The sequence below is a fragment of the Sorex fumeus genome, unplaced genomic scaffold (assembly GCF_029834395.1).
Source record: "Sorex fumeus unplaced genomic scaffold, SorFum_2.1 ptg000023l, whole genome shotgun sequence".
Taxonomy (NCBI): domain Eukaryota; kingdom Metazoa; phylum Chordata; class Mammalia; order Eulipotyphla; family Soricidae; genus Sorex; species Sorex fumeus.
This window is the reverse complement of record NW_026606080.1, coordinates 389,928-405,020: the sequence shown is the minus strand read 5'-3', so window position 1 is coordinate 405,020 and position 15,093 is coordinate 389,928. Positions and strand designations below refer to the sequence as shown.

Genomic DNA, 15,093 nt, shown 5'->3' with positions numbered 1-15,093 from the left:
ACATGACCCCCTGGGTGGCAGGATCGGAGAGAGTGGCCTTTAGTGTGGCAGGACCACAGCAAACATGAGGGCGTGTCCTGACTCTGGATGTCCCTTTCCCCCCGTGACATTCTGTCCACTCTAAAGAGCTGGGCCCATGCCACTCCCAGGGGTGACTGAGGGGGCATTTGCCCACCACCTGCCAGTCTGACACCCAGATTAGGCGTCCAGGGTCCCCGCTGTGGGACGGCGAGAGCGGGGAGCTTGGCTGAGCTTTAACTCCTGCTGGGGCACGGGGAGCTGGACAGTGGCCACTCGACCCATCCCTTCTGGAAGGTGTGTGTGTGTGCGTGTGTGTGTGTGTGTGTGGTCTGGGACCTGCAGAGAGCCGCAGTCTGAGCACGAGGTGGGGAATGAAGTCAAGTTCTGCTTTCCATGGCCCACAGTGAGGGTTCATTGGCAGTGTTAGAGAAGGCGTCAGTGTCTCACACGCAAACAATAGCCGTGAAGACTGTGGTTTTAACTGTATGCCTTTATTAAGGAACGTAAGGGGCTTCTTTTTCTTTTTAAATACGGGGGTGGGGGGTAAAAAAGGATCTTTGTTCCTCTGAATATTATTGCGGATTATTGAGATTCGTCAAGGGTAAAGCCTGGGTTTCTTTTGTTATTACCTAATATATTCATCAGTGTCTTCTTCCAGTCATAGAAATTAAATTTAAATGACTATGATAGCAAAATTTAGAGATTAAATTTAAATGACTATGATAGCAAAATTTAGAGATTAAATTTAAATGACTATGATAGCAAAATTAGCCGCTCGTAGGAGCTGTTTTACTTTTAAGGGTCCGCATTAGAACATTTAGCCAAACTAGAACTAAGCTTGCTCCGCCTTTGTTCTCTTAAACTTCTGAAACTGTGGGCCAGGAAACATTTGGCAGCTGTTAAGGTTCATGGAGATCCAAAGGGCTCATAAATCCGAGCTGTTTCTGGCAGCACCCCTCCCCCCCCCCGCCCCACGAACTTTCTCGGGCGACAAGGGCGTCACAGGCGGAAAGGGTTTAAGAAACCTCGATCCAGACAAGAGTAGTAAATTTTATAGAATTCAAAGCATAGAATAATTTAATCGGATGGTGTGCCTAGCTGTTGACGCCTGCATTTGAAACTGTGCAGAACATCTCCAGCCTCAAATGGCCCGGCTGCAAGTTCAGCTCGCGGGGTTGCAGATACACACGGTCTACTTTCCTGCACTCCTGGTCACTTCCGACAGGGAGGACACAGCTGGCCAGAGGGAACGTGTGGTTGGTTTCAGAGGACCGCTCCAGGGTGGGGGCTTTGAATAAGAAGCGGTCTCGTGCTCTGCACCCCAAAGGTGCAGTTCCAGGGAGGGGGAACAAGGTGGCCCTCAGCAGCAGCTGGTGTCCGTCCCCTTCGCAAAGCCCGGGTTTCTCTCAGCACCACCCGGCCTGAAGGCTCCGAGCCTACCTCCCACCCTCCCCCGGAATCCCACATGACTTGTGCTGGTATCTCCGCCGTGCACACCCTGCAGCCCTCCCCGGCACTAACGGCAGTGAGAGTAATGGAGCGTGCAGGCGAGTCGCTTCCGTGGGGGCTGGGGGGGGGGGGGGGCGGGCAGAAAGCAGACGCCAGCCAAGACTGGGATTCGCACTGCTTGGGATTCTTCTGTTTCCCGCGGGTTGTGTCAAATTTCTCAGCGTGAAATGGTCATTTCCACTTGGAGGGGGAAACTAGGGAGAGGGGAGGTCGATAAATAAGAGAGCAGGGGGTCACTCCTGTCAGCGGCCGCAGTGCCCAAGGAGACTCCAGGAAAAAGCGTCTGCCCCCGCTGGGAGACTGTAGCCGCCACTTCGCTCGGCCATCGGGGTGCACGGATTTACCCGCTGGTCTCTTGACGGCGTCCACAGGGAGAATTCTCGGACATGGCCCGGATGGGTCCGTCATTGGTGACCTGCTTCGAGCTTCCAGTCACACACGCGTGATCAGAGCCACGGCCTGGGAGGGTCGACTGCCGAGAAAGGGCAGCTGGCCCCCTCACAGCCTGTTTGCCGACAAGGGCCAAAGGCATCTTTCTAAGTTCAGTTTGATGAAGTCAATGTGGCCCGGTGGTGTCGAGGGGTGTCGGGGTGGAGGGGCCGCTGCCTCCTGCTCTCAAGCCGCCAAGTCCCATGCACGTGGACGCCGACTTCGGCGACTCGGGATGGCCGTCTCCTGCCCTCGGTCTTCCCACGAAGTCACGTCGCTGCTGCGGATGCGCTAGTACCTCTCGGGAGGAGGCTTGTAGGGGTGTGGCGGGCGGTGCTTGACATGGTGCCCTGCGGAGAAGGACAGCAGCCTCAGGAGACAGGGGCGGGAGGGCAGCCGAGCAGAGGGGCCCTGCTAGCGTGAGGGCCATCACTCACTCCTCCCTGCCATTCATTCTCCCATCCGTGCGTGTTGTTCCCATTCACGCCTTCCCATTGTCCTTCACGCTCCTCCACTGACTCTCTGTCCCATGTCTTTTCCTTCATCCATTTCATCCTTTTATCCCATCCCCTGCTCGTTCGTTCTCTCATGCATGCCCTTCCCGGTGGATCCGCTTTCACTTATTCTCGCCCCTGTCCTCTGTCACTGTTCCTTCGCATGCGTCTCCCCTCCATTCTTTCCGTCTGCCTCTCCTCGGACCCCTTGCCCATGTGCCCCCCTTCCCTTCGTAAGGCTGCGGCTCATCAGAAACATCCCTGAACCTCCTGGGGTTGACAGGTGGGCTCAGCGCGCACACCAGGCTCCACTCCCTGGCACGCCCTGCGGGGGCTGCCTGACCATGGCACACAGAATGAGCGTGCATGTGTGCGTGCGTGGATGTGTGTGACTCACTGTGTGCTGATGGCGGCAGTGGGTCAGGCGTCCGGAAGGTGCGCACGGTGGCTGGGCCTTCGGCCCCTGTCGTCAGTGCCTGTACCTCCAGGCGGTAGAGGGTGGCTGGCCTTAGATTGGGCACGGTCAGCATGGAGTGGTCCTGGGGAGGTCAAGGAGAGAGGGGGCCACTTCCTGTGAAGAGCAGCCCGCTGCTTCTCGTCAAGGACCCACACTCCCATGTACACCCTGAACTCCCCCCACAGTGGCCTCTGTCTTGGATGCTGGGCACTGCTCTCATGGTATGTGTCACCCCTGGGGTCCCTCGGCCTTCCTGTGGCTTGACATGCTCATCCATACACTGTGTGACATGAGTCAGCAGTGCTGAGGGCCTCCTCATGGCTTTGCACTCAGGAATCACTCCTGCCAGGGCTCAGGGGACCATTTAGACACCAGGGACCAAACCCAGGTCAGCTATGCTCAAAGGCAATGCTTTCGTTTTCTCTCTTTTTTTTTTTTTTTTGCTTTCTTGGTTCATAACCTGACAGTGCTCTGGAGCCACTCCTGACTTTGCACTCAGGAATCACCCCTGGGGGTCCTTGGGGAACCATAAGGGATGCCGGGGATTGAACCCAGGTTGGTACATGCAAGGCAAATGCCCACCCCATCGTCCTGTCACTCCAACCCCACAATATGAATTCTTGAGGAATCCCAGTGCAAGGAACAAACCACCACCAGTGGCCACACCCCCAACTCTCACATCACCCTAGCCCAACAGTGCTCAAGCCAACACAGGGTGGCCACTTGCTGTCCCAGCTCGTGGGCTCCCGTGGGCCTGCAGCACTGGTTCTCTTCCCTCAGGACCCAGCTCGACCAGCCTGTGAGGGCATCTGCAGAGGGTCCAGGCCCTCACGTGGCAAAGTGAAGTCTGCCACCCCAAGCCACGGAATTCAGTGGCCCAACAGCAGACTGGCTACACATGCAGGGTGAGGGGAAGGGGAACAGCAAGGCCTTGAGCTCTTCTCCACCCCCTACCCCCTCCCCTGGAGCTCCAGCCTTCAAATGGGCTCAGTGGTCGGGTGCCACGACTGTGGTGGGGTGTCACGCACCGAAGGCAGGATCTGTGACTGTGAGATGAGGCTGTTGGGTAGGCTGTTGTGCCGGCTCTCTGGGGCTGCCTCAGCCCACGTCACCTGGAAGCCACTGAGGGGCGGGTAGAGGTTGGCTTTGGCCACCTGCCAGGAGAAGTGGCCTGTGACGTTGGCGTCCTGGAGCAGGAAGGACGCAGAGAGGTTCTCAGGCTTGGCGAGCACCTTGGCGAGTGCTGGACCTGGGGGATGCGGGGGGAGACAGGAAACAGGGTTCAGTCTCAGGGCTGCGACTCCCTCCTGCTCAGCTGCGGGAGATGGGTGCTGGCCAGGGAGAGGCCCAGTGGGCTGCAGGGTGCCCAGAGCGGGCTTCGGATTGCAGTCAAGAGGGGTGGCACTCAGAGTGCTGGTCTGGGTGCTAGCGGGAGAGCTGCACGCGCCACACCAAAGGGGTCTACAGCGGGACTACAGCTTACGTGTCAGTGGCTCGTGGAGTGGTGGCCAGTGTCCCCTGGTGGCTACTCTGGTCGCTTGTATGGATCAGCTATATGGTGGTGATTCACGTCAGTGGCCCGTGTGGACTGCAACTCACGTGGCAATGGCCTGTGTGGTCTGGGACTCGTGGCAGTGGCCTGTGTGGACTGTGGCTCACATGGCAATGGCCCGTGTGGACTGGTGGCTCACGTGGCAGTGGCCCGTGTGAACTGGTGGCTCCTTTGTGATCGCTGAAGGGGACTGTTGCCACACATGGCAGGGACGCGCCAGAGCCACACTGGGCTGCAGGTCTGAAGGGGACGCACAGCCAGGCTGGGGCAGGACTCTTGGGGAATGTATCAGCCCCCATCTGGCCACCACAGCCCCGTGGGAGATATGGGAGCCTTTGGCTCTGTGGACACATGGTCCTGGCGCCCGCTGAGTCTGCCCTGTCCTGAGTAACCCACCTGACTCCCCGGGGCAGCGAACAAGTTTGTGGCTCTTGCCCCTGAGTGCAGAGCAGGGTGGGGTGCTGAAGAACACGGTCTCCGGCTTCAGGCGGCCCCAGGCCCGCACGGGCTGCACCGTCACCTTGTACTTGCAGGAAAACGCCAGGTCTGGAAGGATGAGGTAGTTTTCCTAGGGCCAGAGGGCGGCAAACGCAGGCTCCAGGAGCAGCCCCCAGAGAGAGCAAGGGAGAGAGGAGGGCACCCCTTCCCTTCATGAGCCGCCCTGGGACCCCACCCCACACCCAGATGCTCAGGACTCCACACAGCAGGAGCCACTGATTGGCTGTAACCCGGGCCACGCCACAGAGCCTGGGACAGAGCTGTTTGTCTTTCCGTGGGAAGCCCGAGCTGGCCTCGGGCAGTGTGTGTGTGTGTGTGTGTGTGTGTGTGTGTGTGTGTGTGTGTTGCGGGGGCACAGAGACAGGACAGTGAGAAGGGGCTCGCCTTGCTCAGGGCTGACCCGGGTTCCATCTCCCGCTCTCTGTATCCCTGGAGCCCTCCAGGAGGGAGACCTGAGCACAGAAGCAGGAGTAAGGCCTGAGCCCTGCACATGTGGCCCAAACTGCACACAGATGTCTCTGAGAAAGAGCCTGGTCTCCAGAGGAAACCCACCTTTTCTGTCCCCTGCTCTTGGCGTGTCAGGGATCAAGCCTTGGGTGGACCCATAGTTTTCTGAGAAAACGTCAGCCTTACGCTGTGTGGTATGGCCAGCTCGGGTGAGCCCCGGGGACTCTGCACTGTGTCTTGGTCTGGCAAAAGCCCCGAAAAGAAGCCGAGTTGCATCCCACCAGGCTGAGCCCGCACCCGCCACTATGCCCTGAGGTGCCCCGAGCTCTGCCCCTCCCTCCAAAAACTGGCCTAGACACTTTTCACAAAATGGGCTGCATTATTCCAGATTTTTCTGTGGGGGGTCACGGGAGAGTGGCCGCACCTGGCGATGCTCAGAGGCTCCTCCCAGCGGGGTCAGGCACCCAGGGCATGGGGTGGGCGCTCACTCATCACCCTGTCTGCTGTTTTTCCCATGATCCAACTGTGTCATTTCTGGGCAGTGATTCCAGGTTTTGAACAATTTGTAAGTGTTCTGTTTCTACGCAAGTTTATCACCCACGAAGAATTAAAAAAAAAATTCCATTCTCCATTCAGCTGTTAACACTGGGATTCATATTTAGTTTCATCAGCTTTTCCCTGTGTGTAGTCTGTTTGGGTTTGGGCTCATGAAATTTTATTTCTGCGTGTCAGTAAGAAATGTCAGAATGGAACGTGAATAAATTTCAGTTTAGTTCTGTGATCTCAAAATTTAAAAAAAAAAAAACAGTTTCTAAGTCCAGGGTGCTGAGTGAGCACCCCGGCCACGTGTTGTTGCTCTAGCCGTGTTTTATAGACCCGTCAGCCCTCGCTCTTGGGATGGACCCCAAACACTGAATACACCACTTGCTTGTGTCCCAGAACAGGGCACACCAACTGGTCTGTCATCAGGAGCTGTCAGAACGAGCTGACAGCAGAGACTGCTGTGGCCCCGGCAGTGTCCTGTTTCCTGCCCAGGGTGGGACGGAGCAGGCAGCTCACTCTTGACCCCATGTCACTGGCCTCAGTGCACACGGCACTCTGGAGCATGCCTGGTCGTTGGGGAGCTGGAGGGCAGCCACTGACCCGGGTTCAATCCCAGGTGACACAGTCAATCCCCTGAGCACAGAGCCAGAAATAGTTCCTGAGCACCACCAGGTGTGGCCCCAAAGCTCGCTGCCCCGCTCCGCAAAAACAACAGCAAAAGAAAACCAAGACCGGACACATTGTCCTGGCTGATGTAGAATCATTCCCAAGACCAGTGTGGGCGCACAGCGGACACGTCGGGGCCTGTCTTCATGCCCGCCATCCTGGGGGCGTTCTGTGACCTCTGCCTGGCCATGAAATCCCCTCGGCAGGCACTGCAACGTAATGCACTGTGCCCAGAACTTGTCCTGCTAATATGAGGAGTAAAGGGCCACCTGGGTCTGGCCACAGGTCTCAGCTTATGCTGCTTCCTGCTGTGTGTGTGTGTGTGTGTGTGTGTGTGTGTGTGTGTTGGGGATTAGGTGCACAGACACGATGTTGCAGCTGCTCCTCCTGCTTCGGGCCAAGCAGGGACCCTGCGGCTCACCTGGGTGGTCCCGGATGACATCTCGGGCCCCGTGGTCTCATTGTGGGTGCAGACCTCTGGCTGCCACTGCACATGGTAGCGGGTGACACCAGGCTCTGCAAAAGCGGGTGTGGTCAGATCCCAATGGGCACAGCCATGGGTGCCCACCCAGCTCGCAGGAGTGGGGCAGGAGGGGAGAGGAGGGCAGGAGGAAACTGTGTTGAGATGAAGGTCGAGAGACAGACGGGTGGGGGTGCAGATGGAGGTTTGGAAGAGAAGTTGGGCCTTGCCAGTAGAGAGCAGACAACCCTGAGTGGCTGATGCCCCTCACCCTAGCGCCGGTGCCTGCCGACAGCAAGCGTCCCCTCTGCAACTCCATCTGGGTGGCACAGGCTGCCCCCCTGTACACAGCGCCCTGCTCGGGAGTCGCTTTGTGCCCGCATGCATCTCCAAAATTGATCTGAGCCAGCTCTTGCTCCTGTATCTCCAAGCCACGAGCAGGCTGGGAGCGACGCCTCCGGCTGGGCCCTGTCCTCAGGTGGCAGGATGGAGCTTAGCCGTCTCAGACGGGCTCTGGGCAGAGGCTGCAAAGGCAGGGCTGTGGCCGAGAGCCTCTCCATGTCCCCAGGGACAGCCACAGACGGCTGAGGGAATGACTATGAATTAACATGCAAAGCCACACAAGGGGCCACCCGAGCACTGCTGCTTAGAAAGGGGGAAAAAGTTTGTGGGCCAGAACAATAGTCTGGCAGGGAGGATGCTTGCCTTGCACCCAGCCAACCTGGGTTTGATCCCCAGCATCCAATAGGTGTCCCCTGAGAACCACCAAGAGCGATCCCTGAATGCAGCACCAATAGTAAGACCTGAGCATCACCGGGTGTGACCTCAAACCAAGCAAATGAAAAGAAATTGGCAAAAAATATTTTAAAAACAAATTAGAGTACAGCAGGCTGCCTTGCATGCGCCCAACTGGGTTGCATCCCATAGGGTCCCCCGAGTACCACCAGGCGTAATTCCTGAGTGCAGAGCCAGGAGGAACCCCAGAGCATTGCCGGGGGTGACCCAAAAAGAAACATTTGGAAAAAATTGGGGGGGCTGACTCCACAGTATGGCACATACAGCTCTTGCCTTGTACACGGCTGACCCTGGTTCCATCCGTGGCACCCCATAGAGCCCCCCAGGAGCCTTCCCTGAGCACAGCAGTGCGCTCATGTCTTCCCGATCCCCGTGTGTCGGCAGCTTTGGGGAATGTGGCCCCCAGTTTGGAGTCTAAGTTTTCTCTGGGGCTCCGGACCAGAGTCTCACGTTCATTGTTCACTGTGTTCATTTCCTTCTAGATGCCTCGGCAGGCTCACAGCTGCCCAGCTACTGTGGCAGGGGGACAGGAGCTGCTGGTGTCACTCACAGAGCAGGGCCGAGGCGGCTGTGAAGCAGCCACGTGGCCTCCACTACAGTCCCAGCGGTGGGCACCGTGTACAGGGACTATGAAGCCTTACCCAAGGTAGGCGAGTGCCTCTCTTTCATGGCACTGACCCGAGTCTGATTCTGGGTCAGGGATCCACCTGGTGAGTCACCATGGGGGCGACGGGTCACTCGCGAGCACAGAGCCAGGAGCAGCCCTAGAGCACTGCAGGGTGAGCCTCAGACACACCCCCAATAATGAAGGTTGCGAAGATGTACGTTTTCTTGGGGTTGGGGAAGCTGGGGATTCACTTGGTTGTGTGGTCCCTGCATACGAGGCCACTGGAGGAGAGGACGGCATTGGCACCAGGACGTGGCACTCTGAAGCCCCACTGACCAATCGTCTGTGGGCTGTGCTGTGACTACACGCTCCCTCTGTGCTGTCGCCATTTGCGTTTGCCAGAAACTATAGAAAGGGCACTGTGCCGGCCCTTGGGAAAGGCTGCACAGGGAGAAGTGGCTGGTCCATGGCACTGCGTGGCTGGCTCGCAGCGGCCTCAGACACTCCTGGAGGGCAGCTCAGGCTCTCCTCGTCTCTGCAGGGCCCCACACGGGCAGAGCCAGGCACATGGGCCATGGGGTGTGCATGTTCATCAAGACAGAACTCGGACCCCAGGATGCCCCCATGACACGTGACCCGGGGCTTGTCTCTGTGGCGGACCTGGTTGGCTTCTCCTGTTCCCCTCATCACTTGTGTAACGGCCCCTTGGACTCTTAACTCTATGTTCCCCCCTCCTGTGGAACCCCAGATGTACCACCTGCAGCCCCCTGACCTCTACCTAGGCGGCGCCTCAGAAACCAACCCACAAGGCTGACAGCAAGAAATTCCATGTGTTTTAGACAGAAGACCAGCCTGCCACAGAAGGCAGTGGTCATGCCGCATCCCTTCTGGGGCCCTCACAGCGCTGATGGGGCCCCCCACACCCGGGAAGGCGGGACAAGCTTTGGGATTCGGAACAGCAGGATGGGTAAGGGGGTCCCACCCTCCTCCGTACCCTGACTTTACCCAGGAGCCCGAGACCATGAGTGTGCGTGCATGCCCACTGAAGCCAACGCAAAGCCGGCACCCACGAACCTTCAGCCTTTTTCCAGTAGATCTTCACTTGCAGCTGGTGGTCCTGGTAGAAGGGGGCCCCGATCTCCAGCGGCCGCGAGGGGCGCCGGGCGTGGAAGGGCAGCTGCTTCACGGCCGCGCCTTTACGGCCCTTCCCTGGAGTCTCATCTGCGACAAAGCGGCAGCGTCAGTCCCCCACGGGCAGGTCACCTCCCCACGCTCTGGGGCCACGGACACTGGGGGCGGGAGGCATCACGCCGAGGGACACTGGTGAAGGGGTGCTTGCACACTGTGTGCCTAAATTCTGTCTTGAACATCTTTGTATCTAACGTTGATTCAATTTTTAAAAATGTATTGGGGAAAAAGAGGGGCACTGAGCCTCTGACTCCCCACAGACACCTCAGACCTCGTCGATGGACACCCTCAGTTGAAAAGGCAGCCACACCAACAGCTATACAATCAGAACCCTCAGCGCCAAGTCACACCATGCTGGTTGGCGGCTCCCCTCGTTTGCCCCAAAGTTGCTGCTTTCCCAAGAGCAAGGAAGCCATGGGCGAGAGAGGAGAAAGGCAGCAACAGCTGTCCCCGGCAAGGTCACCCGGGGCCCAGCTGCACACACGACCATCCTCCCGGCTCCTCCCAGCTGGCACAGAGCCCCAGAAACGTGGCCTGCGTTGGAAGCCTCAGTGCGAGCAGCGCCACAGCGTCGAGGCCCTGAGATGAGTGAGTGCAGGAGGCACCTCTGTGGGGTGGCTCGGTGCAGGCACGCTCGCCCACACAGAAACAACGCGCAGGGCCCCCTTGGCTGGCTATGGGACGGCAGGACCTCGGAGGCAGCCACACAACCACCATTAAGTGCAGTGGCTCTTGGCGGTGCCACATGGCACAGTGGACAGCTCAACGCCATCTCCACCCGAGATGATCTCATCCCCGAGCAGGTACTGTGCACAGACGGCCCACGGGGGTGACCAGAATGAGATTGGAGGTTCCTGTGAAATCTGTAAAGTGATAGCTAGCCATGTAGGGGCAGGGTGCTAATAAAGACTCCAGAAATCAAAGTGCAGCATGCAGAGTTCATTGCTCCCTCACCACTGTAGGGAGACCCGCCCCCCTGCCCCAGGTGCCCTGGACACTCACGGGGGCTGGCGGCGGCTGTGAAGTGCAGGCCCACCTTGGGGCTCTTGAGGCGCTTCTGTCCCCAGTAGGCCACGGCCTGCAGCTCCACGCTATACTCACAGTCGGGCTGCAGGTGCTCAAGGCTCACGGCGTGCTGCGACTTGGGGGCAAACACACACACACACAGACACATCAATGAGAGGTCCACGGTCCTACCAACAACAAAGCAATCCCTTTAATGACCGACCATGCTGTGGCAGGCACAAGACACGCCAGCACAGAATCTCGCCACAGGGAGGGGCCGGCTGAAGGTCATATCGTAGAGGTGAAAGGCTAAAGCCTGTGTGGAAAGGAACCCACTCACAAGCCTACACAGGCTGTCGGGATTTGAATCCAGATCGGCGTGTGCAGAGCAAGAGATTTAGCCTGCTATACATCACCCCAGCCCCACAGACGCTCAAATCTCTTTCTAACATCTACATGGGATGGACACATGAACTGTCTCAGCTATTGCACATTCTGTCTCTCTGAGTTCTGGAGCTATGGCTGGTGATCACACACGAGGGGGGACGTGCAACATGTTGGCTGTTTCCTGGTGTGTGTGTGTGTGTGTGTGTTCCCTCTGTGTCTCGCCTTGCATGCTCAGGGCTTCCTGGCTCTGCTCCCAGGGATCAGTCTTGGTGGTGCTCAGGGGACCCTGTGGGCTACCGGAATTCAAACCCAGCTTGGCTGTGTGCAAGGCAAGTGTCTTAACTCTTAAGCTATCCCTCTAGCTCCCGAAACCAGCCAGTGTCTTTCTGTGACCTAAATAGGACAGACACAGTGAAGCCTCAGCTGCTGCTCATTCTGATACTGTCTCTGATATTTGGAGCTACAGCTGGTGATTGGACATGAGGGGCTATATTTAACTGCAGAGAGAGAGAGAGAGAGAGAGAGAGAGAGACAGACTTCATTTCTCCCGGTTTCTACTTCAACACTGCTAAAGAGAGAGAGAGAGAGAGAGAGAGAGAGAGAGAGAGAGAGAGCGATGGGTCATGCCTGGCAATGTTCAGGGTTCCTCCTGGCTCTGCCTTCCAGGATCACTCCTGGCGGGCTCAGAGAACCCAGTGGGATGAGTGGATTCGAACCTAGGTTGGGTGTATGTAAGGCACATGTCTTAAGTGTGTGTGTTGGGGGACCCACCCGGAAATGCTCGGGGCTTCCTTCTGGCTTGGCACACAAGGATCACTCCTGGCAGCCTCAGAGGACCCTATGTATGGAATGGAACCCAGGCAGCTTCATGCAAGGCCAGCACCCTCCCTCCCGTCCTAGCCTTTCAACCCTTTGTGGAACCATTCCCACTCCCTATGTTGCCAGTGCACTGCTGGGGTCCTGCGGCCACTTTCTCTGCACATCGGGGCCAGCTCCAGGCGCCGGCTCTCCCTGCCACTCACCCCGCCTGCAGTCTTCCTCCGCTTCTTCCTGGTGGGCACGGCAGACTTGCTACTGCTCGTGGCCCAGCTCCAGAACACTTTATAGTGGTGGACAGGTGTGTCCGGCTCCTCGGGGACGTCCCAGGCAATGGTCACGCTCACAGTGCCGTCATTGTGGCCCGTGGAGTTGACCAGCCGCAGGTTGGCGGGGGCAGGGGGTGCACCCGGATCTGGAAGCATCCGAGAAGGCAAGGACGTAGAGGAGCAGCAGAGCTGGGAGCTGAGCACCGACCCCCGCCCCCGGCTGTGTGATCGTCCCACTTCCATGGCATCCTGAGTGTCTTGAGCATCCCGCGACCATGAGTTTCTGGGGACCCTCCCCCACGGGTGTGTGGCCACACCCACCACGGTGGGCTGACAGTGCTGCTGCATGGACCTGTCATTCACAACCACGAGCTATCAGCAGGGCTGGGCAGGGGGGCTGCCCGCAGGGAAGAGCCTGGTGGGGACGACTTTGGGAAACTCTTCACAAGCCCCTTGCCCACGTGGATTCCTGGACATGCTGCATCCAGGCGGACCCCACGGGACCAGCAAAGTGCTTATCCCTGTGTCCAGGCAGGGCCCAGGGCACAGGCTAAGCAAGAGTCTTGGCCCCGACATTCTTTGTTTTCTGTAAACCCCGGTGGGGATGTGCCCTAGCCCCCGTCCTCCAAAGGCCCTGGATGCACGTGGCCTTTGTCCCCCTCACTATCCACACTCACCCCTGGAGGAGCGGAAGTGCTTGCTGGGTGCTGTGAAGCCACGTGTGCCATGCACGTTGACGGCAGCCACACGAAACTGGTACCATCGGCTGGGCCGCAGGTCCGTCAGCAGCAGCCGCTCATCTGTGGTCTGCGGGGATGGACAGCCCTGAGCCTTGCATGATGCCAGGTCCCCCCAACTCACAACCACGCAACCCACGCCTCTCCCTGCACTGGGCTCCCTGTGGCCACACCCTTACAGGCGGCCCAGTCCCTGGCACCATCCTGGCCAGTATTTGCGGGGGGGGGGGGGGCGCTCCTAACACGGGGAGGGCTGAGACGTGGCAGTAGGAAGAGAGTGTTTCTGGCCGCGTGCACCGTGGGGTATGGACGCTGTGAGGGAGTGCTCCCCAGACCTGAGCAAGGAAGCTCAGGAGTTTCTGGGAGCTCACAGCACCTGAGATGCTCCCTTCTCCCTGGAGTACAGGTGGACATCTGCCAGATGTCCCCACACACAGCTAGACTTGGTCCAGAGTACAGCGAGAACACACACAGCACTGGATGGTTCCCAGTTCTTTTGGACAGTCCTCGGTGTTAAGGAACTGGCCGTCCAGCTGTCACCAGGCTGAGGGGTCGCTACCTGCTTCCGATGCAGCCCTTGGCACAGGGGCAGGTGCCAGCCCCAGCGTCCATGGAGGAAGTGCAGCACCCCCAGATGAGGACGCCTCGTCTCTGCCCACGGCTGCCTCTCATCATGGCTGTGATTGGCCACGGGGTCCCAGGAGGACCAGAAGCCCACCCAGAGCCCAGCCTGCACCTGCCAGCTACAAGCGAAAGCTGATGGTCACACCATACCCATGACAGCACATCATCCAAGAAGGAACCACGGTGTCAACCTGGTAAGGTGCCGCTCACGTCCAGATATATGCTCCCCAAAAAAGGGAAGGATGAGAGAGATGGCCCCAGGTTGGGTGGCGCCTGGGTATATGAATACCACCCACATGTATGAGTCTGTGGATTCCATCTCTGGCACTCTGTTATCCCCCCCAGAGCCCGTGCACAAGCAGTGAGTGTCCCCGGGGGGTGGCCCTAAAGCAAACGTGAGCTCTGGTGGGGAGAGGGGGTGGTTCATGTCTCGGCCAAGAATCTGGAGTCATCACTCTATGCCCTCTGCGGGTGATCCCCTGAAATCTATGGCACGGAAGCAGGTTTGCTTGCGAAAACTAGCCTCAGAGGGGCCAGCGCCCGCTTCCGAGTTCTTGAGATGAAAGGAAATACGTTGTTTTTCTCATCGAGGCCAGTAGAGAGCCAGCAACAGCGCTGAGCTCAGCTCCAGGCCCTCTCCTGCCACTCGTCCCTTTATCTCCAGATGCCTGAACTAATGGGGGGACTCTGGAATGCTTCGATAGTCAAGGATTATGATGCGGTTCCAGAGCCCAGAGTGTCTGGGAGCCTCAGTCTATTCCCCGCAACCACCCCTTCCTCGGCAGGATTATTGCACGGGTACTGAACAGCTGGCCTTCCTGGGGAGCAGGGGCCATGCTGCCTGCCTTCCCTGTTGGCACTCACCTGGGTCACCAGCTGCCAGTGTGTGGCATCATCCTCGCTCGGGTGGATCCCCAGGTTCCACCTCCTCTGAACCACGTAGATGACCGGTTCGATGGACACGTTGAATTTGGAGGACCACCTGACCTCCAGCTGACCTGACGGCAGCTCCGTGAAGCGCAGCTCCTTCCGTGGTTTCAAGGGTACGCCTGCAACAGGACAAACGCCATCGTGAGCTGAGGCCGTGCCAGAAGCCACTTGCTCTGGCTGTCGAGACACCAAGACGGGCCTGGTCTGCCCCTGGCCCCAGAGATAGTCTCACCGAATTCCTAAGTCAAAGCCTGAATCCCTCTCTGTGGCAGTTCCTCTTGTTGGACTGAATTGTAAACGTGGATAGGCCACAGCCCCGAGGTCTGACGGAATTTACACAGGGACCCATCCTGATGAGAGTGGGGCCCCTTCTGCTGAGCATGCCACCCCCTTCTCCAGCCACTGTCCCCTCCCAACGGCCCCGTGTCCACCCACATGCCCCTGCTGCCCTTTCTGGCTCTGTGTGTGGCTGACAACTCACTAGCTGCATCCCGCACAGCCCTCTGGATTCAGCGTCCACACTGCACACCAAGAGAAGTCCCGTGGACACAGAATGAAGAAACAGCAGTGTTCCCGGGCCTGGGTAGCCCCTGCACTGCAATTGTTAGGCCATGCTTGTGATCTTGCAGGAACCCAACGGCCAGGCTGCCCAACGTGAC

At 58.4% G+C, this 15,093-nt stretch overlaps 1 protein-coding gene across 2 annotated transcripts in view; it reads right to left on the bottom strand.

Annotated features, from left to right (window-relative positions):
* Positions 1-2,199: 2,199 nt before the first annotated feature.
* The window catches only part of ANOS1 (anosmin 1), a 118,367-nt gene continuing 105,473 nt past the window's right edge, over positions 2,200-15,093 (bottom strand). For both annotated transcript variants that reach the window (XM_056113781.1, XM_056113780.1), the window contains 10 exons: positions 14,369-14,553; positions 12,821-12,950; positions 12,081-12,289; positions 10,669-10,807; positions 9,553-9,699; positions 7,038-7,132; positions 4,859-5,030; positions 3,939-4,159; positions 2,851-2,992; positions 2,200-2,309 (listed from right to left, as the gene is read on the bottom strand). In XM_056113781.1, coding sequence (XP_055969756.1) covers positions 2,251-2,309; positions 2,851-2,992; positions 3,939-4,159; positions 4,859-5,030; positions 7,038-7,132; positions 9,553-9,699; positions 10,669-10,807; positions 12,081-12,289; positions 12,821-12,950; positions 14,369-14,553 — 1,499 coding nt within the window. In that variant the 3' untranslated portion in view covers positions 2,200-2,250. The remainder of the gene's footprint in view (positions 2,310-2,850; positions 2,993-3,938; positions 4,160-4,858; positions 5,031-7,037; positions 7,133-9,552; positions 9,700-10,668; positions 10,808-12,080; positions 12,290-12,820; positions 12,951-14,368; positions 14,554-15,093) is intronic.